Raw genomic sequence first — 24,234 nt, forward strand, 5'->3', positions numbered from 1 at the left:
AAGCAGTACAACTTGTCCCGAGAGAGCGAGAGAGGAGGCTCTCTCGTCCTCGCGTCGTCATCGCCTCTCTCCCTTTGACATCTTGAGCTGCGGGTCGACCTTCCTGTATACCATAGCGGGCGTAGAGTGCGAGTCTCTAGCCGGCAGAAGGTGTTGCGAGGGTAGGGGAGCAGAAAGAGCGAAGTGCTCGAGGGGAGGAGGGCGGGACATCCGGAACGGCGCTCTCCCTCTCTCATATGCGGGCGTTCCGAGGTGACAGATCCGTGCATACCAGAGCTGTTGAGCTCTACGCCGAGTAGCACATCTCTACAACAAGTGACGAGGGCGGGAGGAAGGGAAGAAGTGAACGAGCTGACGAGCCTCCGCCCGTCTCAAGCTTTCGCGCTTTTGCAATAGCTTGGTAGGTGCTCTTGAGCAGTCAAGCAGTGTACATTTCGAAGGAGCGGTATCATGGAGAACCTACAGCGGGAGACCTGCAAAGCACTGCACATCCTCCTCCGGCCTCATCGAGAAGTCAAGACTCGGCGGACACTGCAGGCAGAACCTGATGTCCTCCGCGACGTCTTCAGTTGCTGGCGGTGTCGGAGCGCGCGGAGGAAGGCGTCGTTGACGTTCGACGGCGCGGTTGACGGCTATCTGGAAGATCATGTCGTCGCTGCAGCCCAAAGGCAAGATTAGCTTGATGCAAACGAGTGACGAGAGCGACGGGCGTACACGGGCGAGCAAGAGTGCATGCCCTCGTAGTCGCACTTGTTGTGCCAGTGAAAGGTCGCACTCTGCTTGAGGGGGAACTCCATCGTATCGAACAAGCCGCCGCCCAGTCGCGAGCTGTACGGCAATCAAAGTCAGCGCGAGGACGATGGAGCGAAGGAAAGCAGAACGCACATGTCCAAGGTTTCGACTTTCGCTTCCGGGTTGCGCGAAGCGTAAGCGGCGATGTTCCCGGCTTCTTGATGAGTGTACGGCACCTCGGGCGAGTACGTCCGGAACGCAGAAACGAAAGCGCCAGTCCAGGACGGACCGAACCACTGCCGGTAGAGCGACAGCATGGTGTAGTTCGAGTGCGAATTGTCGTTCGACTCCCACAAGACGAGGTCAGGACCCCTACCTCCGCGCTCCTGCGCCATCTTCCCCAGCATCTTCTCCGTGTTGGCGAGGTAGTCGCCTCCGCTGCAGTGGAGCGCGCCTGTGTCCGCGATGCACTGCTGGCGGAAGTCGAGGTAGGAGATGCGCATCTTGGCCGACTCGGCAGAGAGGCGTCCCCAGCACTTCCAGAATTTGGACGTCGGCGCAGAGAGGTTGGCGGCAAGGGGACCGAAGAGGTGGTCGACGCCGGCGAAGAAGATGCCTCGCCAAACGGACGTTCCGACGAGGGCGATCCAGAGGTCCTGCTTGGCGAGTTCGTCGGGCGTGTAGATGTGAAATATGCAGTCGCGAGGCACCCATATCCAGCCGTAGCGTGTGCAAGGGAGGGGAGTATCTTCGCAGCGGACCCAACGTCCCCGACTTCCCACCTCGTCACCTCGACACCGCTCCTTCGGCAAGGCGAGCTCCTGACGTCCGTCGCCGCGCAGTCGACTTCCATCTTGACGCATGACGGTAACGTTGTACGTGTCAAGCCCTAGCGGAAGCCAGTAGGCGTAAGGCTTGCCAGTCTGTGTGCGTCTGAAGGCGTCCACCCGAAGACGGTAGTCCCCCGCATCGAGGGCCGTGTAGCGCACGACGTACCGCCCCTTCTGAGCATACGATACGTCTGCCGCGAAGCGAGCTGGCCCTTCGAGCCAGACTGCGACGTCCTCCAGGTCGGGGTGTAGCGGGGGGTCATTTGCCGACTCGAAGTCGATGTAAAAGACCGCTTCGACATTCTGCCTGGCTTCGCTGAGTCCAGGACCCCACAACTTGCAGGGAGGAACAGCGGCAGTCTCCAGGCCAAAGTACTGATGGGTTGGGAGGGGGAGAGCGTGTCCAGACTGCGAGTACAAGGAGATCCGCGTTGCGCTTAGGGCGGAAAAGATGGCGAGTGAACAGACTGTGAACAGCGAGGCAGCAGCCGCCAAGTGGAAAGAGCGCGTCCAAGCGGGCCGTCGCGACGAGGAGGAGGGAGAGGAGGACCGTGACAGGGCGTCTGTGTCGTCTGGATAGTCTTCGGGACCGGGTGATACAGTCGGTATACGCGTATAGCCGGGCGGGAAGCTGTTCAGCGCCATCATGAGCCAGGAGCAGTGAAAGGGAGGAAGCCAAGAGGAAGGAGAGCTAGGAGAGCGGGAGGAAGAACGGTTTGGAGGCGACGTCGTCGTGCTCGCCTGTGTTGATCGCGTCTGTCAACGCTGGTGGCCTGGCTAGTCGCTTCTGCTGCCTCTACGCGTGCTCCCGCATCGCCAGACGTCCTCCCTCGCCTTCTCTCATCCTCATCAGCCACCGCTCAAGCACTCCTCGCAACCCGCTTCTCTCGGCATTGGGCGATGTCGGCAGGGACGTGGAAAGATTCCAGGGCAGGTGTAATGCTCCGGCGCGTCCGGCGGGCCAGACGATGGAGTGCACACGCGACGGAACGTCCGCGGACGGGCAGCTTCGCCTCTCTTGGCTAACTTGCTCCTCTTTCTCTAGTCGCTCTTGAACTCTCGACGAACGGCCAAGAAGCATGCCCCGCTCCACTGCTCACGAGTCGGCTAGCGTGGGGGGCGCGAAGCCGGCTAATCCGCTCCCTCCCTCTCGCGCCTCCTCCTCCCCGACTGCTCCGCTTGAAGTTCCCGCCGCACACACCTACGATGCTTCCGGTCATGGCGATTCTTCATCGGAACTCTCGGACGACTCGGAGGACGACCTGGTCAACAAGGAGGCTGGAGAAGGGGACAAACACTCGCGCTTGCAAGGCGCTTCGACTGGTCGGCGCCAGAAGGGCGAGCAAATCATGCGGAGCGTAGGGAAGGGATTGCTGAACAAGGTGACGCTGCATGGGTTGCACTCGGACGAGGTGAGCTTGCTGAGGTCCTAACCCTCGTTCAGCCAGTCGATATGCTCAGGCTGAGCATATCGACTTTCGTCTATGCGGGCGCAGGCTTCGGCGGACGCAGAGAAGGCGCACCTCACCGACCTCGAAGCCCAGGCCGCCACGCACCGCAGGAAGCGCGGATCCTGGTGGACGCCTCTCCCGACGGCGCACAAAGTCCTCATCGTCTGCTCCATCGCCCTCTGCATCATCCTCGCGACAATTGGCATCGTTGTTGGCGTGGTCGTTGCGAGGCATACGGCGGAGAGGAGCGAAGTCGAGAAGGCGGATCCAGGAAGTCGGCTGAAGGCGGACGAGCAGTGGATTGCGACGCAGGGCTCGCAGGCGCAAGATGAGCTTGCCGTCGACGACACTCACGGCATCGCATCCGGCAACGCTGCGCCGGGCGCGTCGCACTACGTTGGCGAGCCGCTCCAGCCTCTCGCCTTGCCTGTCGGAACGTCGGACGCGAAGGCTTCGACCAGCCAGCCACCCGCCCTCTACTCGCGATTCCCCGAGCTGCAAGCCCTGCTCAACAACAACCATGACTGGCAAGGGAACGTCACAAAGGCTGCGCCTCAGTTCCTCCCCACTCTCGCGCAAGGACAGCATCCGAAGGTGATCTTTCGAGCTTGCCTGCCCAGTACCCTCGCTGACGTTATCTGCATGTCCAGTTCGCGTACCTCGGCTGCGCTGACTCGCGCGTACCCGAAAGCGTCCTCGCTCAGAAGCCTGGCGAGATCTTCGTTGTGCCTTTTCTCGTCCTCCTCCTGCGACGTACCGTACGCTAACAGTACCTCACGCTGTCCGCCAGACGCGAAACGTCGGTCAGTTCGACCCGAATTCCGTCACTGCCTCGGATCTTATCCTGATCTACCGCACTCTCGCAGGCAACGAATACCTCGTCGACGACTTGAGCAGCGAGACGGTCATGTCGTACGCGATCAGTCATCTCGGTGTCCGTCACATCATCGTCATGGGCGAGTTCTCCTCCTCCCTTTCTGACGCACGCTTCGAAGCTGACGACTTACCTGCCTTGCAGGCCACACAAAGTGTGGCGCTGTACGTGCGGCGATCGCCAGTCCGAGCAAGGAGGTTATCACGAACATGGATGAGACTCGCATCGACGTGCGCATCTCTGTTTCGCTAACTTGCGCCTGCAGAAGCTGAGCGTGTTTGCTCCGTCGCAGCAATGGATCCGCCCAATTCGCTCGCTCTTCGCTACGACAAATAGGACTGAAGTCGTTTCTTTCCGTGAGGCGCATCACAACGCCGAGACACTCGAGGCAGACGACGTGACGGACGAGGTCTGGAGGTGCGCGAGGATTTCTTCCTTCCTTCTCAAGTTATTTCCAGCTGCTGACCCGCTCGCGCCCAGAGCGATGGTCGAGGAGAACGTCAAGATCAACGTCCAGCGACTCGCGCAGGACTCGTCCGTTCAACACGTTCGTCCTCACCTAGTCTTTCACCCTCACCCGCCCCGCTCATCCTCAGGTCGCGGTCTGCAGGCTTGGTACCTCTACAGGCAGCAGATGTCTACACAAGCTGCTGAACAGCCTGCCGTGCCGACTCGTCGCTCGGAGGACAAGAAGCAGGCGGAACTTTGGTGAGCCTCCGCGTCCTTTCCAGCAGACAGCCTTCGCAAACCGACAATTGCGCTTCGCGGCTCTCTCCCTTCGCTCGCCGCGTATATAACTGACAGTCAACTCGAACGGCGCTGCAGGATTCACGGCTGGATCTACGACGTCGAGACCGGACTCGTCGAAGACCTCGTGCGTCCGTCCTTTCCTCCCTCTTTTTGTCCAACGTCTCCTCGACTGGCTCCAACTCTGACTCCATGACGATCGCTACCGCGACGCAGGGAGTTTCTGTTGGACCGGATGGATCGCTCGTGCAGCGCTAGCGGAAGCCGTTTCCCTTCGTTCGCCAAGTCGACCTTCTTCTCTCGCTGGGGAGCCGGCTGCTCCCGGTCAGCTGAGCCATACACTCTGTGGGATGTATTACCTGAAGGATACGCGTGACTGTCTAGGCTGAGATGAGCGAGGCAAAGCGAGGCAGAGCCAGAAGGGAAGAGGAATTCCTCGCTTCGTTAGGCTACGGCTTTGAAAATACGTAGGGCCTGTCAAGCCTTCGTAAAGCCCTTCGCAATCATCACACAGTCCCTACACGAGAGCCATGTCGACACTTTGCTCTCGCTGTTCCCCGCTTCCGTCTCTCCTCCTCACCACTCGCACACTTGCTGCTGAACGAGCTACGACTGTATCAGAGGACACGCAAGACCTACTCGAGCCACCTCGCACCGCTCGCACGCTCTCCCACCGCTCCATCTCGGCACCCCCTTCCCATCGTCATCTCCCTTGACCCGTCTCGCCTCGCCCGCTCGCTCGCCATGCTGCCGAACCGCCAGAAGGTCGACATCAGCGTGCGTTGACTCTCTTTCTCTCCGGACTGTTCCGCCAGCCAGTCGCGCCGTTGCGCCGTCGAGCGCCGTCCTCTCACGCTCGCGAGGGTCACGTTGCACCGCATGAACTGACCTAGTCCGCTCGCTCGCGTGCGCCGTGCAGTCGTTCTCCGAGCAGGAGAAGGAGCTCTTCCAGAAGTACGGAAAGGTCCCAGCCCACAAGAACCTGCTCGCCAACAAGCTCAAGGTGCGCTTCCCCTTCCACGGGCGGGGCAGTCGGCGCTAGTGTCGAGAGGCTGCTTCAGGCGCTTGCAAGCTGACAACTGGATTGTGACGGCGTGCAGGAGCGCAAGTACTTTGACTCGGGCGACTACGCCATGTCCAAGGCGGGCGTCTCTCCCCCTCAATCCGTCGGCACGGCCATCCCCTCTCCCGCCGACATCCCTCACGCCTCTCCGCCCTCGAACCAGTCTGGCGCGCAGAACATTCCCGGCGCGTCGACGAGCCCGAACAGCGGAGGTTTCCACGGCGGAAGCGGCAGCCCCGGCAGCCCTGGTAGCGGAGGGGTCGGCGTCGGCGTCAGTCCTGGGACGTACGGCTCGCCCAGCAAGGAGCCGATCTCGATGCACCACCCGCACAGGTCCTGAGCGCGTTGCGGTGGTACCGGTGGAAGCGATCGCTCGAGGAGGCGGAGGAATGGGCGACGAGGAGCAAGACGCCGCACTCCGTCGACCCGCTTCTCCCTCCTTGACATCAACCACCTTTTCCCTCTCCCTCTTCTCTTTCGGCATGACTCGGAACTTCAAGGATCAAGCTACGTGGTCGTCGTCGTCGTCGTTCTGTCGCAGTTGTCGTCCTTACGGGATCCTCTCGCTCGCTCGTTTCCGATTCCGGGCTCTCGCGGTCGTACCGTCCTTCCCTTCCCGCACACCCTGAATGTACACAGCATATCTCGCCATCATTGTCCGCGTTGTAACAAGCCCCTTTCGCTCGCTTCGGCTGATGAGGAACTTGGTCGAGAGCGGAACTTCGAGCTTGGGAGAGGCTCGCTCGCTTCGACGTCTCGCACCGCTCTCTGCCGCTCGTCTGGACGCTTCCTGGAGCAATGGCTGCCATCGCTACCGTCACCTCGACCTCGTCCACCTCGCAGGCGCCTCCGCCGCTGTGGAAACCCGCCTCTGTCGCCCCTCGCCAGCTCCCATCGCTCCCCGCCCGCGCCGACATCCCCGTCTCGTCTGCGCAATGCGAGAAGGCACTGAACGCGCTATTGAAGCATGTCGAGAAGGTGCAGGAGGAGCGCGGCGAGCAAGAGCTCCTGGGCGAGCAGGAGGAGAAGGTCTTTTTGGTCGTCGGGTTGAAGCAGGCGCCGAAGCGCGAGACGCACAAGCCCGTCAGGATGTGAGTGCTAGACTCTTTCGTTGGGTTATCAGTATCGGCACCGGCACCCCCAGCGAGTTCGAGCTGACCCTCTTCTCGACACAGCCCTGTCCCTCATCCCGTCATGAACCCCCGCGAGTCGCCTGTCACGCTCTTCGTCAAGGACCCGCAGCGAGAGTACAAAGACCTCATCGCCTCGTCCAACATCGGCTTCATCTCGCGCGTCGTCGGCCTCGACAAGCTTCGCAAGAAGCACAAGACGTACGAGGCGAAGAGGCAGCTCCTCAAGGAAGCGGACCTCTTCCTTGTCGATGACAGGGTCATGGTGGATGTCGGAAAGTGCTTGGGAAAGATGTGGCGCGATGCGAAGAAGTGCGTCCTGAGGAACCGATCGACTTGCTCTCGTTCCGCCTTGCTGACTCGGCTGTTCTCTCGGCAGGCAACCTATTCCTGTTGCGATTCAGCGCAAGGACCTGAAGGTTGAGCTCGAACGCGCCATTGCATCGACTTACATGAACGTGACGACCGGAACCGCTCTGTTCGTTCGCCCCTCCTCGTCTACCTCAACCGCTCGAGTTTACTGACTCATATGTGCTCTCACAGCTCCATCAAGATCGGCACGACCGACCTCCACTCCGCCTCTGAGCTCCTCGCCAACCTCGACGCCGTCCTGCCCTACATCGCCTCGCGCATCCCGCAAGCCCCCACCTCCTTCTCCAACATCCAGTCCCTCCACCTCAAGACCTCGACCTCGACTTCTCTGCCTATCTACAACGCCCCTCTGAGCGAGCGTTTCGAAGGTACTGGGTTGACGGCTGAGCAGGAGAAGGAGCGTGCGGAGAAGTTGGAGAAGAAGAAGGCTGAGAAGGAGGAGCGGAGGAAGAGGGAGGAGGAACGCGAGGCGAGGAAGAAGGAGCGGACCGCGACGAAGGATGGTCAGGGGCGGTTTGAGAAGAAGCGCGAGCGGGATGAGGACGAGGGCGAGGACGAGGAGGTCGAGGCTGCAGCGGAGGAGGAGGCGCCTGAAGCGAAGGAGCCCAAGGCCAAGAAGGCGAAGAAGGCTGCCGCAGCTCCTTCAGCGGGCAAGAAGGCGTCTGCCAAGAAGTCAAAGGCATGACCGCCCCATCCCTCCCGCCTCTCGCCGCGCTTCCGGTCCTGTGTGCTCTTTCGGTTCCATCGCATCGTCTTCCTCTTGTTGTGCAACATGTTCTCTTCTAGATCCTCCTACCTCTGCGGCCGTCAGGGAGGAGACACTGCGTGAGACTTTCGATAGCAAGGGTATGTCGAGGAACACATCAGGTGTAGAGACAGTGCGGCCGTTACAGGCGTTGCGAGAGTGAAGAGAGGTGTATACGCAGGGAGGAGGACGATTTCGTCATTTGTCGTGAGTGTCTGTTCGGAAGAGTCGGACGAGCCCAGCTCGTGCTTCGGTTCACAAGGCCGACCTTCTCGCCTACTGCGCCCACGTCGCCGTCCAGCTGCACGATGCAAGCGAGAGTGTCAGCAGCTACGCCAATTTGAGCGAGAGAGGGACGCAACGCACGAGAAGCCGGCAAACTCGTTCTGGTCCTGCGCCGACAGCGTCGAGTGGACCGGCGTGAGCGTAGGTGCCTCGGAGGTGAATCTGTTTTAATGAGAGGAATGGCAGGAGAGAGGGAGAGAGGGGGAGAGGACAGCGACAGAAGGCGAGAGGAGGGCGAAGGGGAGAAGGGCAGGAATCCGTAAGCAAGGCGGATGGACGGAGCAGAGAGGGACAAGGCACTCACTCCGCATCGAAGTTGGAGGTGTCGGTGGCTGAGGACTGCGCAGCGAGGCAAGCGAGGGGTCAGCAACGGCAAGGCGGAGTCTTCCTGAGGCTGACTGGCGCAAGTCGACGTCGACCGCAGAGAGAGCAGAACGCACGATGTTGGGGTAGAAGGGACTCGGGATGCGCTTGTGGAAGATGTCGTCCCAGTTCGTGTCCTTGAAGAAGAGGTGATTCTTGATCTCGGCGGCGTCGGCCTCCGTCGCACCGAGACGGCGAGTCGGGTCCTTCGTGAGAAGCTACGGAAGGGAAGCATGTCAGCGAAGAGCCGCTTTCAGTAACCGAAGGAAGCGAACACACCCTTGTGAGGATGCTGACGCTGTCTTTCGGCATATGAATCGGGTACAGCGGCTCGTCTTCCAAGATGGCGTCGAAGATCTCGTCTTCGTCGTCACCTCGGAAGGGAGACTGTCCCAGCAGCATCTCGTAGATGAGGACGCCGAACGCCCACCAGTCGACAGCGCGACCGTACCGCTGCTCGAGGATAATCTCGGGCGCCATGAACTCGGGAGTGCCGCAGAAAGTAGAGGTCGTCTTGCCGAACCACATGTCCTCCTTGCACAAACCGTAGTCGGCAATCTTGATGTGGCCGTCGAGGGTGAGGAGAATGTTGTCGAGCTTGAGGTCGCTGCGGAATGGAGGGTGATCAGTCTTGGCTTCGCAGCGGACGGAGGAATGCTCGTCGACGCACCGGTAGACGATGCCATTCTTGTGGAAGTACTCGAGAGCCAGCAAGACCTCAGCCGCGTAGAATTTGGCGCGCCTCGGCGTGAACTGCTCGCGCTGGATGTGAAGCATGAGGTCGCCTCCGGAGACGTATTCCATGACGAAGTAGATGCGGGTCTCGGTCTGGAAGCAGGAGTGAAGACCGAGAAGGAAGGGGTGACGTTCGCGGGCGGCGGCGAGGAAGACGCGCTTCTCCGACTTGGTACTGCGAGCGGCACGAGCGTGAGCACAGCTCGCGACGCAAGGGAGATGCATCGAGACGTACGACTCAACCTCGTCGTTCTCGATGATGAACTCTTTCTTCAGAACCTTGATGGCGTAAAGCTGCGCACTCCGCTTCTCCTCAGCGAGCATGACCTTGCCAAAGTTGCCCTTGCCGAGGACGGCGAGGAAGTTGAAGTCTTCGAGACCGATGCGACGCTGGCGAGCGGGCTGCGGCGGCGCAACCTGCTGCTGTTGCTGCTGCTGCACGGGCGGCGGAGCTGCGACAGGCGCGGCGACTTCTTGAGGAGGCGGACGGACGACCTGTTGCGGCTGTTGCTGCGGCGCCTGCGGGTACGCCGGTCCACCGTACGTCGGCGGCTGTTGCTGAGCAGGCGGAGGAATGCGGGCGGCGGGCTGCTGGTAGAGTTGGCTGGGCTGAGTCGAAGCTGGAGGTGCTGGCTGCTGGAAGCGCTGAGGGTACGGCTGCTGGGGCTGCTGCTGCGGGAAAGGCGCTTGCGGCTTCTGCGGAGCCGTTGCGGCAGACGGGTAGGGCTGGGCCTGCGCGGGCGGCGGCGGCGCGCCATAAGGCTGCTGCTGCGGCTGCTTGTAAGGCTGGAAGGATGGCGGCTGAGGCTGCTGAAGCTGCTGCTGCTGCTGAACGGGTCGACCAGCATCGCTCGCGTAGGCGCCGAATACGGAGCCGATCGAGTCGCGCGCGTCGTTGCCGAAAGACGAGACCGTCGACGCCGACGAGTGCCGCGGAGGTGCGGCGATGGGCGGCTGTTGCTGTTCGGGCAGGGACTGCTGCTGCTGGCGCTGCGGATACGAGTCGAGCGCGGGAGGCGGAATGCGGGACGCAGACTGCTGCTGCTGGTCGTTCGAAAGGCTCAGACGGCCAACCTCGGCGGGGAGCTGCTGCTGCGCGCGCATGTCGTAGGCGGGGACCGGAGGACGCTGACCGTAGGCAGATGTCGGGGTCTGCGGCGGCTGCGGGATAGTCTGGATCCGCTCGGACGGGATAGGACGAATAGCCGGGGTGAGCTTGGTCACGCCTGCACGACGACTGCTGTTGATCGTCTTGATATCCGAGAGGAGCTTGTTGGCCATTTCCATCGACATGCCGCAGAAGTCGGGGACGAGGTGGATGCAGTCGGTGTGGGCGGTAACGCCGCACTCCGAGCACTTTCGGGCATGCTTCCGGCCAAGCGGGAGGACGAGACCGCAGTGGCAGCACCAGTTCGGCGAGATGTTGGTGATTGGCTCGAAGCGGTGAGGGATGCGGTGGTTGATCTGCTCCTCGTCCTTGTCCTGCGGGCAGTTCAAGCGTCAGTCTGCGGCTCAGGGAAGTCGGAGGAAACGCCGCGCACCGCATCCGTGTTGCTCTTGGAGATGCACTTCGTGACGACCTTGTGGTAGCATTTGGCGTGACAGGCGTACTTGCAGTCCTCGCACTGCATGCCGGCGCCCTTCAAGAGGAACTCGCCGCACAGTGCGCACAGAACGACCGTGTAGAACTGCTTCTGGACGAACTTGTGGCCGTTCTGCTCGTGAACTGAGTCCTTGCGCTTGCGAACGGCGCCCTGACGACCGAGACCTCCCGCATCGTAGGGGCGTTTCCGGACGTTCGACTTGACTGCGTGCCACGAGAATCGTTAGCTCAAAGTAGAGGAATGAACGCGAACGTTTCGCACCGAAGTTGACGTGAAGTTGGATGGCGCCCTCAGGCTCGACGGCGAACCAGGCGTCGATGCCCTCGCCCTTCACGCCCGGTCCTCCGACGCCAAATGTTCCGGCGAGACTCTCCTCGCGGTTGAGCCCGCCGACCGGGACGTCGTTCATCTGCGCGCTGCTCCCGCTTCCGCCGCTTCCCTGCGTGACTCTCGCAGCCGTGACCCAGCCCGGTCCCGCCTCGGCGCCCATCTTCTTGCGCCTGAGCTCCTCAACGATGTCGCTCAAGCGCAGCCAAAGCATGCCGATCGGGACGGGCGCGCCTTCGCCCGGCACTTTGTCGTAGATGGTAACCTCGGCCTCGTTCGCCTTGTCGACGTGGATCTCGAAGTCTTCGTTCCAGCGGTCGTTGCGCGAGCCGTGCGTGCGTGCTCGAGGCGTGTCTTCGACCTTGACGTAGATGACGGTCTCGGAGGCGTGCTTCGACCTCTTCGGCTGGGGGGCGTGGGCGAGTTCGCGAGCCGACTTGATCGTGATCTGGAGAGCGCCAGAAAGAGGTCGTCGAAGGTTGGCCTTGGCGTCCTCAGCGATACCTGCGTGCTAATCGAATCAGTCTCGGTGGAGACGGAAGCGGAAGAAAGGGCGCACCGTCGTCCTCCTCCCCCAGCTCTCCCATGACGTCCAGCGTCTTGTACTTCTTCAAAGCCTGGCTCAACAGGACCATCTTCTGCTTCGACTCGACACGCTTGTTCTCCGTGTCGGCGCTGTCGAGTGCAAAACCGTCAGAACGGCGTTCTAAGACGCCTTGCAAGGTAGATTGACGCACCGGGCCTTCCGGTCGCCGTCAGCCATGTAGAGCTTGGCCATCTTGTCGATGCCCTCCTTGTACTGTCGCTCGACATGCAGCTTGAACTCGAGCTGGTGCAACATGCGCGATATCTTGGCTGTCGTGAGCGGCGTGTCGGCCTTGATGAGATCTGCCATGAGTCAAGGATCGGCCCGTCAGCAAGCGGAAAGGGGCGGCGAGGCGGCGAGTGCGCACCGAGATTCGTGAACTGCTCCTTGGCCTTTGCTCCGCCAAAGAGCGCCATTCCGCCAGGTCCACCCGCACTCGCCGCATCTCTCGCCTCAACACGACCGTGCATGGCTGGGTTCGCACCGTAGGCCTGAGGCTGGACGTAGCTTGGCGCAGCGCCAGGCGGAGGCGGCGGTCTCGACGGCAGCGGGCGGTTCCTCGGGTCCTCCATCGCCGCAGGACTGCTCCTCCCTCCTCCAGTGGCAGCCGCTCGTCGACCCTCGAGCTCGCGCACGCTGTCCTCGAACCATCCGATTGTCCGCTGAGCCTCACGAATCTTGGCGTCGCAAGTCCGGATGACGTCCTGGTTCTGCGTCGCATTTCGCATCGCCTGGAAGCCTTCGAGGATCTTGCGCTCCTTCTGGATGCGCGCATGGAGAGAGGCGAGCTTCGAGGCGTAGTCGGCCCCGCCCGGGTTCGCAGGCAGCTGAGACTGCGTTGCGAGGGTGATCAAGGGTCGGATCGGGGACAAGGGGGAAGTAGATGGAGGTTGAGTCAGTTATCCGTTCCGCTCGTGCAGTGTAGCGCCCGCTCGTCGCCTCGTTGTGTGAGGAAGGGGGACGACGACACCCAGCCGACACTCGCCCCAAAGGGCGCCGCTCAGATGCGAAGAGACCAGAACGTACACTCATGACCTATGGATCGTAGCGCCGAACCACCAGGGGTGCTGTCGTCGAGAACGAGGTGCGAGAGGGCGATGCGACACCGAGCGGGGTCGGGATGTCGTTCGCAGGGCAAGCTGAGCGGTCTAGCCGGCTCGCTGGGTGTGAATGGCGCTGAAGCAAGCAAGCAAACTGTCTGGACGCGAGCGAACTGAGGATGCGGCGACTTGTACGAGCGAGTGAAGTCGAACCGCACGCTCCTCACGATGGCGAGTCTTTCTACTCCTTCTTGCATGAGACAAGTGCAGTGATACAGCACGAAAGCTCTCTCCCACCGAATAGCGACGGAGCGGACCGCCGGAGCAGCGGTCTATAGCATTCTCGGGGGGAAATCGAAGGGAACGCGAGCGTGAGTTGCGAATTCCTTGCTTTGCGAGATAGCGGGTATAGCGGAAATACTGAGGGTTGGGTTGGGAGGTCGTTCTAGGCGGAGGAGGGAGGCTGTCGACGATGGAAGAGGCGAAGAGACGGGCAAGGGCAATGGCCAAGTCGGCGACGAGGCATGCGTGCAAACTGTATTCAGCTCGCTCAGAAGACGTAGGGGATGTAACTGTACAAAGGCGTCAGCTCACGGCATTCACAGCTGAGCACTGCACGATTGAGAAAGGGAGGAGACGCACGAGTACGGGACCATCTGCTTGTACTTCTGCCAGTCCTCGCCGTACTTCCTCGCGCACTTGACATCGTCGCGAGCGTTGCGGTGGAGGAGCATCGTGCCGTGGAAGAAGGGGTAGTAGTACGGGATGACCGAGCCCGTGCCGGCCGAGGCAGCCCAGATGATGGCCTGCGTCCAGTCCGAGATGTAGTCTGCGCGGGATCATCGTCAGCATGAGTCGCATGAGAGGGTGGCAGCGAGACGCACTGGGCTTGCGCAAGTACTTCCAGCACCCATCGAGGAGGAGCTCGCCCTTCTTCGTCTTGAAGGTCTTTGGGTTGTCAAGTTCGGCCCACGGGAACTGCGGGAACGTGTTGCGCTTGATATAAGTGCCCGTCTTGACGGCCTTGAAGTGCGACTTTTGCGCCATCGAGATGTCCATCCTGCTCGAGCGATCTCGTCAGTCCAGCTTCGAGGGACAGGAGTTCGTGACGCACATAGCCTGAGCGAATGTTAGAAGAACGAAGAGGAAGACTAGCGTCGGCTTCGAGTAGGTGTAGGTTGCCGGGTCGTGCGTCGCCATGTAGATCGCCGCGTAGGCGTACGAGAACGGGACGCCGGCGAGGTTCCAGTACGAAAGGAGCCAGCCGAACTGCGAGTCGCACGCTTGTCAGCAAGGGGCGCCCATTCAAGTGCTAATTGCGGGACACACCTTCTCGTAGTTCATGTCTACGGGAGGCGAGGGGTCAGTCCAATTCGAGAAGGAAAAGGCGCAGATGGGCGCACCCCAAGTCTGCGGAATGTACTGCTCGCCCTGTGTACAGAAAAGGTCCATGAGTGACGGTCTCGAGAGACTGTTCGAAGGTGAGTACGCACCTTGCCGCAAGCGTTCAGGTAAAGACCCGTTCCGTACGCAAAGAGGGCGGTGTTGCCGCTGACGTAGCCGTAGTCTTGGTGCTGCTTGACGACTGCGCCCATCGCCAACGCGAACAAGAGCGTCCAGGAGACCCTGATCTCGGCAAACATCTTGATGTCGACGATTCCGACGCGCGGGTTGAGCGTCGCACCCATGAAGTAGTCGTAGACGAGGTTGCCGCTCATACGGTAGTTCTCGCCAAAGAGGTAGGTGATGGCGGCAAGGGTAAAGCCGGAGATGGAGGCGACCGTGAGGAGAGCGCCGTAGAGATCGATGACTTCGGCGAGATTGAACAGCTCGTAGTAGTGGGCGAGGCCGACAAGGAGTGCGGTAGCGTAGATCGAAGTGTAAGCGTTGCAGTAGTAGTCGAGGGCGCGGTTGCCGAGATGAGGGAGGGGAAGGCCTTTCTGGTGGACGCCCGGCATGACGAAGGCGAGGAGGAACTGGCCGCCAACGAAGATGAGGTAGAGCGCAGTCGCCCTCTTCGTGGGCATCGCATTCTGCGCGTTCGAAAGCATGTCAACCTCGCGCAGAGCGGGATGTCCGGCGCGACGGCTACGTACCTCCCAGACGAGCGTCGCAACATGCTTAACAAAGTCGACCCAGCCGCCCGGTCCGAGCAAGGTCGAGGGGTCTTTCGGTGTCGCCAGTCGTCCTGTGCGCGCCGGAGTCAGCTCGAAAAAGACAGAGGACGAGTGGGAGAGTCGGGACTCGCCGTCGTAGAAGTACAGGCAGACGTAGAGGTAGTAGAAGAGGATGGGGAAGCCTGTCATCATCGCAAACGTTCCGACAGGCCCTCCAAACTCGAGCTCCTCCTCTTGAGCGTGCGGATCGCTGCCGTCCTCCTTTGTTGGCTGAACCGACGAGGACTGTGCCGGAGGGACGTCGGCCGGCAGAGACTTCGCTGGGCTGGCAGGAGCCGATTCAGCACTCGTAGTAGCTGCTGCCTTTGTCCGACTGCGCAGATTGCGCCCGTGGTCCGCCATCGTTGAAGGTCGAGAGTTTGAGAGATGAAGAGAGCGCGTCGAGGTTGCGGTTGTCGAGGCGGTTCGCAGAGCGTTTGCGCGTCACGGAAGCGTGTACTCGAACACTCGGAAGGCCCTGCGAGCACCCAGAAAGCGAGCGAAGGGATGTGCACCGGCCAGACCTCCTCGTTCCCCTCTCGCTCTCCTTCCCCTCACTCTGTTCCGCCAAGACCGCTCAAATCTGTGCTGGGATCATCGCTATGGTCCCACAATTACCTCTCGAGCTTGAACTGCGCATACTCGACGCCGCGCTGCTTCCCCTCGGTCCTTGTCGCCCCACGGCAACGCGACCTGTAGGATGCCGTATCCTCACCTGCGTCCACCGCCGATGGACGCCATGGGCTCAGCGCGAGCTCTTCAAGGTCGCGCGCATCGAGTGCGAGTCGCCGTGGGATGATGACGCGGTCGACGGCTTCGTTGAGCGTCTCGAGAAGCATAGCGGCCAGGCTATCAGCCGTTTGTGGGTCGACATCGAGGAAGAGACAACAGAGCCGATGTGCCTGTTACCACGCCGATTCAAGGAGGGCTGTCTCGAGGAAGTGTGGGTGTTGGCTTGGGAGAAGTGCGCGAAGGCTTTGTGGGAAGGCACGAGTAAGTCCGTGCATCCTGCCTCCGCCACCATTCCTTTCTGTGCTGACGTTGGCTGCACGTAGGCATCAAGAAGCTGCACATCCGCGACATAGCCGGCGGATCAGACCTCCTCACGTCTCCCCTTCCGGCCACCCTCACTTATCTCTCCCTGCACAAAGTCATCCTCGAAGGCTTCGACGTTGACCTGCCGAGTTTACAAACGCTCCTCATCTCGAAGGCAGAGAGCGCCCACCTCGTACCTTGGGTCGTTTTCGGCTACAAGACCTTCCGCGTTTTCGCCTGCGTCGGTCGCCCCGCGTACTTCCCCCATCTCTGCCGCAATCTCCCCAAAGGCCTTGAGCACTTCGCCTACTACCCATACATGACCGGCTACGAGCATCGGTCGGACATGATCCACCGTGAATCCAACTCCCTCACGCTACCGCCCAAACTCCGCTCGTTCACCTTCGTCCATGGGCTCTATGAGGATGCGGACGAAATGACGGAGCCTGCCATGGGAAAGGAGTGTGAGAAGGTCGGCGCCCAAATGCACGTCGTTTCGAACGAGGATGCGGACGAGTGGGATATGGAGATGTGGGCATACTCGCTTGGAGCGTAAAGCGCTTTTCCTCACCCTCGAGAATCCAGCCATTGTGTGTCCTTTACCTCCAGCCCTCTATACCTCCTGCGAGCCTGCTAACCTTGGCCTGTTTGTCCTCCCGCTGCGCAATCATCAGCACCGACACGTCTAACTTCGACGCCGAGTTCATCTCCGAACAGCCGACACTCACGCCTGTCCACTTGACGCTCTCCGCGCAGGATGAGCACGAGTTTGCCGGCTCCTCGTGCGTTCCGTCTCTCCGTCGTTCGACCTCGCGCAGTGGCTGACGATCGCTTGCACCGTCCAGCTAGACGGCAACGTGGCTGCAGGTGGCGTAGAGGTCGGTACGGAACAATTGCAAGCTAGGCCTTCGAGATGCAAGTCGTATCGAAGGAGAACAGGCCCTCGTTCTTGCGACGCAGGGGTAGCTGGACATTCTCCCTCGACTTCTGCATGCAGCATGGTCGCTCCAAGGTCTCGCTTGCCTACGCTTGTCGCGCAGATGGCTGTCTCTTCTCCTGCCCTCCGCTTCGCTCTTCCGCCTCTCCCTCGTCTCGTCACGCTGACGTTCTGCAAGCTGATCATCGACGTTGCAACGTTAGCGAGAGACCTAGGACAACCTCACCGTTCCGACCGTGGACGCCAGCACCCCGACCCGCACGCACCTCCCTCTCTTCCTCCTTCCCCTCGCTCGCCCCTGCTCAACTCGCTGAGTGAGACGCTAGACCAGCTTGCCATGCCTGTCACGCTTCCAATCGAGCTCCAGCACCGCATTCTCGAGACCGCCCTGCCCCCGCTCGTCCACTGCGACCTCGACGAGCGAGTCCAACTCTGCAAGACCTTCTCCCTCGTCCACCGCACCTGGACGCCGATTGCACAGCGCGAGCTGCACGAGCACTTTTCGACGATTCTCCTGGGAGGCGCGTGGCGCTTCTCGGGGGAATATGGGAGACTCGTTGCTGCGCAGGTCGGCGGATTGCCCGTCAAGCGCCTCAAACTCAAGGTGATTGGCTATGCCGAAGACGTCCAAGACACGGATCTCGCCGACAAGCAGCCTCTCCATCCTTTTCCTCCCGTCGAAGGAGCACCGACGTTCGAGGAGCTGTGGGTTGAGCTGGAAGGAAGGGGCACGCCAGTTTGGCGCGGAGGAAGTGCGTCGTCCTTGATTCTGTCCATTTCTCGTCACGCTGACATTGCTCCACAGATGTCCAAAGACTCCATATTTACGACCTTGGACCCGAGAGGCCGACGTACCTCGACAGCCTCCCTTCGAACCTCACGTACCTCGCCTTGTCCGGCGTCACGATCGACGCGGTACCGTCTACACCGCACATCCGCGTCTTCCTCTATGCGCGGACCCTCTGCTTGATCCCGGCCGCGGAGCTTCTTGGCGCCTTCCCGGACCTTCAAGCGTTCGCCTGCGTCGGGACATGGCTTCAAGTCAAGTCGTTCCTCAAAGCGCTCCCGTCGACTCTTCACGACCTTGCCATCGCGCTTTTCAGCATCGAAGACGTCGCCCACGACGCCCCGGCCATCTACAAAGCGAACGTCGCCCTGCCACCCGCCCTCGAGTCGTGCATTTTCGTCGAGTCGGTGTCGGCGAATCGGAAGGAGAAACGTGCCGTCGAACGGATGATGACCAAGGCGTGTGAAGCTGTGGGAGCGGCTTTCGGGTACAGCTGGGTGGAGGAGGTGGGCGACGTGGACTTTGAGGACTGGGCGCTCTCGGTCGGGGTTTGACCAGCACAAGTCGTACATGCTTGTAACAGTTCAGACGCTGAGACACTCGCTACGACCAGACATCGAGAACCCAAAACAGAGAGAAGCTGTCTTTAGAAACGACTTTGCAAGCTGCCAACCGCAAGCTCAGCCCTCGCGAACCTGCGCCATGACAGCCTTGCACATCTTGTAGAAGAGCGGGCGCATTGGCGGGTCGTGAAGCGGGATGAGGGAGAAGAGCAGGGAGGCGGTGATGAGGATCAAGCCGCGACGATCGACCGTGTCTGCGTGAGGGCAGGTTAGATCAACATGCGACATCGCGCTGGAATGAAAGACGCACAGTGCTTCTTGACGAAGGCCCAGAAGACACTCTGCAAGTCTTGCAGCAGACGTCGGTCGACAGGCGAGACGAGGTCGACCAATTCAGCCGTTTGCGCGGAGAGGGGATCCGCAAGGAGCGCAAAGTCGTAGCCTTGCAGTCTTTGTCGGACCAATGTTAGAACAGGATAGCAGGCAACGGAGAGCGTACGCACGACTGGTAGACCTTCGCAAGATCGTAGAGAGCGTCGCCGCGAAGGGTGAGTACGTCACCCTGCCTGCCGCGGACGTCGATAAAGACGACGGTATTGTCCTTGGTGAAGAGGGCGTTGCTGAAGACCGGGTCGCCTGCGAGACGGGTCCGGTCAGTACGCCGCTTTCGCGACAAGTCGAACTGACACTGACCATGAATCACATGCGCAGCCTGCGCACGATCGTCCGCCTCAAAGTCATGCAAGAACGCCAACAACCTCGATGCGATTGCTTCGTGGTCGTCGCCTAGGTCCAGGTAGACGGGCAGGAAAGCCTTGTAGCGCTCGGAAACTTTGGCGGCGTAGTTGGCGTAAATGTCGATGTTGCGACTAGGCGACTCCCCCAGTGCGTTTAGGCGAGAGGCGAGTGAAGGGGGAACCGAGGTGTGGTCGTCGACAATGCCGTTCGAGGAGTGAATGCGAGAGAGCGCGGCAAGGTACTTTTCGAGTCGACCGACCGTGAGGGCGCGACCTACGAGGAGGTGCGAGAAGGTGACGCCGTGGACGCGCTGCATTGTGAGGGAGAAGCTCTGCGTGGAGGGTACGCTGAGAAGGTAACGCAGCGTCAGCCTTCCAGGCGCGAGCGAGGAGTGAGAGCGAAGCGACTCGCAAGTTGAGCGTGTTGATAGTCGGGAAGACGTCCTTGATGTCTGTCGGTATGCGCGAGAAGAAGTAGATCTCGCCGAGAATCGCCTCCGAGGTGGAAGACTTGACAACCGCGTTCTCGATGACTTGGACAGCGCTGTGGAAGGTAGAGGTCAGGCTTCTCTGGAGGTGATGGAGAACGGACGCACTTGAAGGACCGCGGGACAAGCATGCCTCCAACGCTGCCCTTTCCGCTCCACCTTGATGCTCCGCTCGCAGCGTACCAGCCGATCTCTTTCTGCGTGTCGAGCAGCGAGTTGACCGCGCGAGAATCGACGTAGCAGTGAGCGTAGGGTTTTCCGAACTGTATCCTGCGAGATGGACTTCAGTGAAGCCGAGGCAGAACGAGGGAGACTTAAAAGCGACGCACTCGTCGTACGGAATCTGGAGCTTCGCCAATGTTGCTAGCGTGACTGCCGCATTGTCAGCAACTGCTGCATTGACATTTCCGTCTGCAGCACCAATAGACTCATCAGTAATGCAAAGAAGGGAGAGATGGGAGAGCATACCGCGCTGCTGCATTCCTCGGGAGGTCGAGATGATGATGCAGTGTCCGGCCGCATGGAGCTGTCTGACAAGCTCGATGTTGCGCCTGATCGGCTTCACAGTGCGGTAGTCGCCGAAGACGCAGGGCGGCGTGACGAGACTGTCGAGGTCCCAGCAGAAGCGGCGTCGCTGCGAAGATTGGGTGAGTGAAGATAGGCGGATCCGGGGAGGCGAGAACTCACCTTCACGAGGTCTTGCTTCTGCGAGATGGTCTTGAGGAAGTCGTTCAGCTGCGGTGGCGTGCCGACGCATGCGAAACTCTGCGGGAAGTCGAGGTAGGTCAGCCAGAGTCGCATGCGTGGCTCAACGAGGGGTTCGCACAGAGTTGGGGATCGGAAGCGCAACGAATGTAAAGCCGGCGCCAATCATGTCGGCGATGAGGGACGAAGTGTAGTACTCGCCTAGCGCGAGCGACTTGAGCGGCTGGTCGAGGAAGGCGGCGCATCGCTGTCGAATCGAGAAGCCGTCGGGAAAGACGTATGCGCCGGTGTTGGCATGTCGGGAGATCGCAATCTTTTCCTTGATGTCAACGATGCGGTTCCGGCTGTCGGTCTCAACGTAGGAAAAGACGGGCGGGTCGCCGGCATCGTCGAAGACGACAGTCGCGCCGTGATGAGGAGGCAAAGTGCGTATACGCGAGAGCAAGCGAGCTTCAGGGAACTGCGGACGACGCAAACGGTCAGCATTGGTCAAGGCAGGTCGTGGAGGAAGTGGACGGACGTAGATAGTGTCGCAGTCCAGCGAGACCGTCCTTCGCTGCAACTCGTCATCCGTCATCGACTGTGCAACGATGAAGAGCGTCTCTGCCGCGCCTCGCGTGTCGAATCGCAGCGGAATGAGCTTGACATTGAGGTGAGGATACTCGCGGCGGAGTTGCGAGTCGAGGTGGAACTCGTCGTTGACCATTTCCGAGATGGCAATGAAGAGAGAATCGTTTTCGGTGAGTTCAAGTCGGTCTATGATCCAGAAGAGCATGGCGCGACCAGCGATGTTGATGAGAGGCTGTACGGAACCGAGGTTAACTGAGGCCGCGCGGGACGAGGACGGCGGTATGGACCTTTGGAAAGCGGTAGCCTTCTTTCGCGAACCTCGAGCCTACTCCGCCGATAGGAATGACCACGGAGAGCGCGTTCTGCGGGATGAACTGTCAGCAATTCATACTTTCGCAACGCCAGGAGGACAGGCTCACCCCTTTTGCAGCTTCCCCATTGCTGATCCCGCCGTTCGACATCACCGCAGAGTGCAAGAGTGAGTAGAGGCAGCGAGGAACGAAACTCGCGAGCTGAGAACGGGAGAGCGGAGTGTGGAGGATGGGAGACGGAGCGGGAGGAGTTTCGGTGCTGTCGGGGATCACAGAGGCTCTGCCGATCACGTCGCACAGCAGCGTAGTCGCCTCAGTCAAGTAGGAAGCGCAAGAGCGAGAGCCACTCAATTCCTTGCTGAAAGTGGAGCGCAAGGTTGGCGGGGATCCGACCAGGCAAGAACGCGCGACTTTACGCCCGCAACGCTCTGCCGCTGGCTGGGAAGTGTCTGGGCTGAGGCGATGGGTCTATCCGGCGCATCCACCGTGGCATGGACGCGCGGGCTGAGCTGTGCGGTGCGCGACACCTCCTCATCAGTTTGTCGGCGGGAGGGTAACAGCTCATGCACAACGCGATCGCAGGCCGCGCTGGTCGCCGTCCAATGCAGCATCGGGATCCTCTTCCGCCTGAGCCAAAGCGACGGGCGATACGGCTTCTCGCCAGCGTCGTCGTTGGCCTTCACCGAACTCCTCAAGTTTGGGATCAGTTGTGTCCTGTTCGCGCGCGAGTTCTCCTCCTCGACTAGAATCACCTTCTCTCGTTCTCTTCTGACTCTGACGACTGACACGATGCGCAGATGTTCCTCGTCTATCGCCTGGCGGATCCGGGCACGGTACAACTCGTCAAGTCGTCGAGCACGATTATCACGGCTTCCACCTGCTTCCTCTTCCTCGGACGGTCGCTGCGTGAGATGCAGTGGTATGCACTCGTCCTGCAGGTGCGCGTCTCTCCGCGCGGGAGGACATCGACGGAGATTTGGTGGCCGTCAACCACAGACTGACTTTATTTCCCTCCCTTTTGACAGACCTTCGGACTCCTCGTCACGCAGACGATTGGCTCTGCAGCCGTCCAGCCGGCCTCGACTTACGCACTCCTTGTCGGTGTCACGACCATCTCGGCGACGGCGGGCGTTGCGAACGACTTTCTCTGCAAGCACTTTGACACCTCGCTCCATGCCGAGAACATGGTCCTCTACACCTTCGGCGTCGGCTTGAATTTCCTCATCTACATCATCCGCAAATTCAGCATCCCGGGCGAACCCAGCTTCTTCACGGGCTACGGCAAGCTCGAGGCGATCCTCCTCATCTTCCTGAACGCGACAGTCGGTGTTGTGATCACGTTCGTCTACAAGTGTGCGTCGCTCTCGCTCCAACAGCTTGTTCATAGGACGAACTGATCGCGGGTTGCAGACGCCGACGCGATTGTCAAAGGCATCGCGACCTCAACAACGACTGCCATCCTGATCTGCGTCTCGGTCCTCTTCTTCGGCATGCCATGGTCGCCCTCGGCTGTTGTCGGCTGCCTCTCGATCTTTCTCGCCTCGTGGGCGTACATTCGGGCGGGAATGAAACCTGCGAGCGATGCGAAGAAGGCGCCGCCTCCGAAGCGCATCAAAGCCGGCATCGCCGTCTGGCTGCTCCTGCTCGTCGTCGTCGCCATCATTCTTGCCTCGAGCGGAATTGACTCGCCGGAACCTGAGCCTGCCTGGCATCCATCCGTCTGCGAGCGCAAACCGCTGCCGACGAAGCGATACTATCCGGCCAAGCCTGGTGGAGCGTTCGAGGACGTCCTTGTCGTGGTGTTCTGGTGAGCTGGCTCGTCCACTTTCGCTTCAGAGCACGACTGACGGGACTGGCCTCTGCAGGAACCAGAACGTCTACGACCACAATCGGGACGCGTTTGAAGCGGTGTATGGCGAGTTCTTCCCGAACGTGCGTGCTTGCCTGCCCACCTCTTCCACGTCGCGCTAACTCATCATCGGCGGGCAGATGATCTTCGTCGGACCCGTCCCACGCGATTACACCAGCCAAACGGCAGACCACATGCTCGACATCTGGCCCATCTCGTCGACCACCTACTACACGCACCGCAAGCTCCACGCCGTCATGACCGAGTTCCCCTGCTACCGCGGCTACCTCTGGGCCGGCTTCGACACTTTTCTCAACCCTCATCGGCTCGCCCTCTTCGACCAGGACAGGTTGTGGAACACCTTGCCCGAGGCGGAGCCGGTCCTACCCGAGACCTACGACAACGAGGGAAAGGTGTGGAATACGGTCACGAGGTTCGGACCGCCGTTCCCGCTCGATGAGGCGCACCGAGACGATTGGCATTGGCCGTGAGTCTCCTCTCGCTTTCCCCTCGTGCTGATCGTCCTGACGGGAAGTCCTCATACAGCTGGGCCTTCAAGCCTTGCCTCGACGCCGTCAACGCCTCTGCGACGAACGTCAAGGAACGTTGGCAGCGGTACCACGAGAAGCACTTCCCCGGCGCTCCTCGCCTCCTCCGCGCCATGACGGACGTCACCTACATCCCGCACACAAAGCGCGACCTCGTTCTCGAAGCGACACCGCTCTTCGTCGACTGCTTCCTCGAGATTGGCTTGCCCACCTTTACGGCGATTGCGCTCGACGAGGGCGAGACGCCAGAGCGTCTCGAGTTTGTGCGCGGTCCAGCTTTCCTCTCCTTGTCTTCGCGAGCTGAGGCTTTCGCTGCGCAGCACAACGTCTTGTACAATCGCGCCGTGAACGAGACGCTGATCCAGCAGGTCTGGGACAAGGGAGGCGAGATAGACGCGTGCGTTCTCTGGCGTTTCCTCCTCCGGACCGTATTCATCCGCTTCCGGCACGCAGCATGCACCAGTTCAACTGGCGCGAACCAGGTCCATCAGGCGAGCGCGGGCCGTGGCACTTGCGAGAAGGGATCGTCGACAAGATGCGGCAGATATTGCGCGAGGAGGGAGAGCGCTGGGGGGTGGAGTCGCGTCGGCGGCGGTAGTGCGCAGTCGGTTCTCAATCACGGTTCTGTAGCGATAAACTTGTTGTTACCAGTAGCGTCGTGTAA

General features: G+C 60.7%; 10 protein-coding genes across 10 annotated transcripts; 6 read left to right on the forward strand and 4 right to left on the reverse strand.

Moving 5' to 3' along the window:
• Positions 1-459: 459 nt before the first annotated feature.
• On the reverse strand, positions 460-2,207 carry RHTO_07623 (uncharacterized protein; the record flags this gene model as incomplete). The annotated part of the gene is made up of 3 exons (XM_016421279.1): positions 460-655; positions 715-828; positions 886-2,207. 3 exons carry the CDS (start codon positions 2,205-2,207, stop codon positions 460-462), a joined length of 1,632 nt encoding a protein of 543 aa, XP_016274400.1.
• A 434-nt stretch (positions 2,208-2,641) lies between these two features.
• On the forward strand, positions 2,642-4,892 carry RHTO_07624 (carbonate dehydratase; the record flags this gene model as incomplete). Its single annotated transcript, XM_016421280.1, has 11 exons — positions 2,642-2,974; positions 3,059-3,607; positions 3,664-3,738; positions 3,804-3,816; positions 3,880-3,945; positions 4,032-4,117; positions 4,180-4,304; positions 4,368-4,434; positions 4,498-4,595; positions 4,713-4,761; positions 4,851-4,892. The coding sequence occupies 11 exons, from the start codon at positions 2,642-2,644 to the stop codon at positions 4,890-4,892; spliced, it is 1,503 nt and encodes a 500-aa protein (XP_016274401.1).
• A 486-nt stretch (positions 4,893-5,378) lies between these two features.
• Positions 5,379-6,037, forward strand: RHTO_07625 (cAMP-regulated phosphoprotein family protein; the record flags this gene model as incomplete). The annotated part of the gene is made up of 3 exons (XM_016421281.1): positions 5,379-5,411; positions 5,554-5,637; positions 5,735-6,037. 3 exons carry the CDS (start codon positions 5,379-5,381, stop codon positions 6,035-6,037), a joined length of 420 nt encoding a protein of 139 aa, XP_016274402.1.
• A 458-nt stretch (positions 6,038-6,495) lies between these two features.
• RHTO_07626 (ribosomal protein L1 superfamily protein) lies at positions 6,496-7,884 on the forward strand (the record flags this gene model as incomplete). Its single annotated transcript, XM_016421282.1, has 4 exons — positions 6,496-6,788; positions 6,873-7,139; positions 7,207-7,305; positions 7,371-7,884. 4 exons carry the CDS (start codon positions 6,496-6,498, stop codon positions 7,882-7,884), a joined length of 1,173 nt encoding a protein of 390 aa, XP_016274403.1.
• Positions 7,885-8,220: 336 nt separating this feature from the next.
• On the reverse strand, positions 8,221-12,876 carry RHTO_07627 (classical protein kinase C; the record flags this gene model as incomplete). The annotated part of the gene is made up of 13 exons (XM_016421283.1): positions 8,221-8,245; positions 8,311-8,391; positions 8,534-8,568; positions 8,670-8,810; positions 8,872-9,199; positions 9,263-9,502; positions 9,563-10,809; positions 10,869-11,134; positions 11,193-11,762; positions 11,818-11,933; positions 11,996-12,146; positions 12,212-12,677; positions 12,871-12,876. The coding sequence occupies 13 exons, from the start codon at positions 12,874-12,876 to the stop codon at positions 8,221-8,223; spliced, it is 3,672 nt and encodes a 1,223-aa protein (XP_016274404.1).
• Positions 12,877-13,434: 558 nt separating this feature from the next.
• RHTO_07628 (delta24(24(1))-sterol reductase) lies at positions 13,435-15,403 on the reverse strand (the record flags this gene model as incomplete). The annotated part of the gene is made up of 9 exons (XM_016421284.1): positions 13,435-13,456; positions 13,527-13,713; positions 13,769-13,944; positions 13,999-14,153; positions 14,214-14,230; positions 14,288-14,315; positions 14,378-14,917; positions 14,981-15,072; positions 15,133-15,403. The coding sequence occupies 9 exons, from the start codon at positions 15,401-15,403 to the stop codon at positions 13,435-13,437; spliced, it is 1,488 nt and encodes a 495-aa protein (XP_016274405.1).
• Positions 15,404-15,642: 239 nt separating this feature from the next.
• RHTO_07629 (uncharacterized protein) lies at positions 15,643-16,631 on the forward strand (the record flags this gene model as incomplete). The annotated part of the gene is made up of 2 exons (XM_016421285.1): positions 15,643-16,033; positions 16,096-16,631. 2 exons carry the CDS (start codon positions 15,643-15,645, stop codon positions 16,629-16,631), a joined length of 927 nt encoding a protein of 308 aa, XP_016274406.1.
• Positions 16,632-17,349: 718 nt separating this feature from the next.
• Positions 17,350-18,353, forward strand: RHTO_07630 (uncharacterized protein; the record flags this gene model as incomplete). The annotated part of the gene is made up of 2 exons (XM_016421286.1): positions 17,350-17,764; positions 17,818-18,353. The coding sequence occupies 2 exons, from the start codon at positions 17,350-17,352 to the stop codon at positions 18,351-18,353; spliced, it is 951 nt and encodes a 316-aa protein (XP_016274407.1).
• A 126-nt stretch (positions 18,354-18,479) lies between these two features.
• RHTO_07631 (protein phosphatase 2A A subunit) lies at positions 18,480-21,301 on the reverse strand (the record flags this gene model as incomplete). The annotated part of the gene is made up of 12 exons (XM_016421287.1): positions 18,480-18,616; positions 18,673-18,812; positions 18,866-18,998; positions 19,056-19,447; positions 19,512-19,643; positions 19,696-19,857; positions 19,917-20,221; positions 20,275-20,352; positions 20,414-20,752; positions 20,813-21,149; positions 21,210-21,224; positions 21,282-21,301. 12 exons carry the CDS (start codon positions 21,299-21,301, stop codon positions 18,480-18,482), a joined length of 2,190 nt encoding a protein of 729 aa, XP_016274408.1.
• Positions 21,302-21,970: 669 nt separating this feature from the next.
• RHTO_07632 (nucleotide-sugar transporter) lies at positions 21,971-24,168 on the forward strand (the record flags this gene model as incomplete). The annotated part of the gene is made up of 8 exons (XM_016421288.1): positions 21,971-22,111; positions 22,199-22,526; positions 22,584-22,980; positions 23,039-23,105; positions 23,163-23,509; positions 23,569-23,833; positions 23,891-23,967; positions 24,024-24,168. The coding sequence occupies 8 exons, from the start codon at positions 21,971-21,973 to the stop codon at positions 24,166-24,168; spliced, it is 1,767 nt and encodes a 588-aa protein (XP_016274409.1).
• Between the last annotated feature and the right edge of the window lie 66 nt (positions 24,169-24,234).

The sequence above is a fragment of the Rhodotorula toruloides genome (genome assembly GCF_000320785.1).
Source record: "Rhodotorula toruloides NP11 unplaced genomic scaffold Scaffold7, whole genome shotgun sequence".
Taxonomy (NCBI): Eukaryota; Fungi; Basidiomycota; class Microbotryomycetes; order Sporidiobolales; family Sporidiobolaceae; genus Rhodotorula; species Rhodotorula toruloides.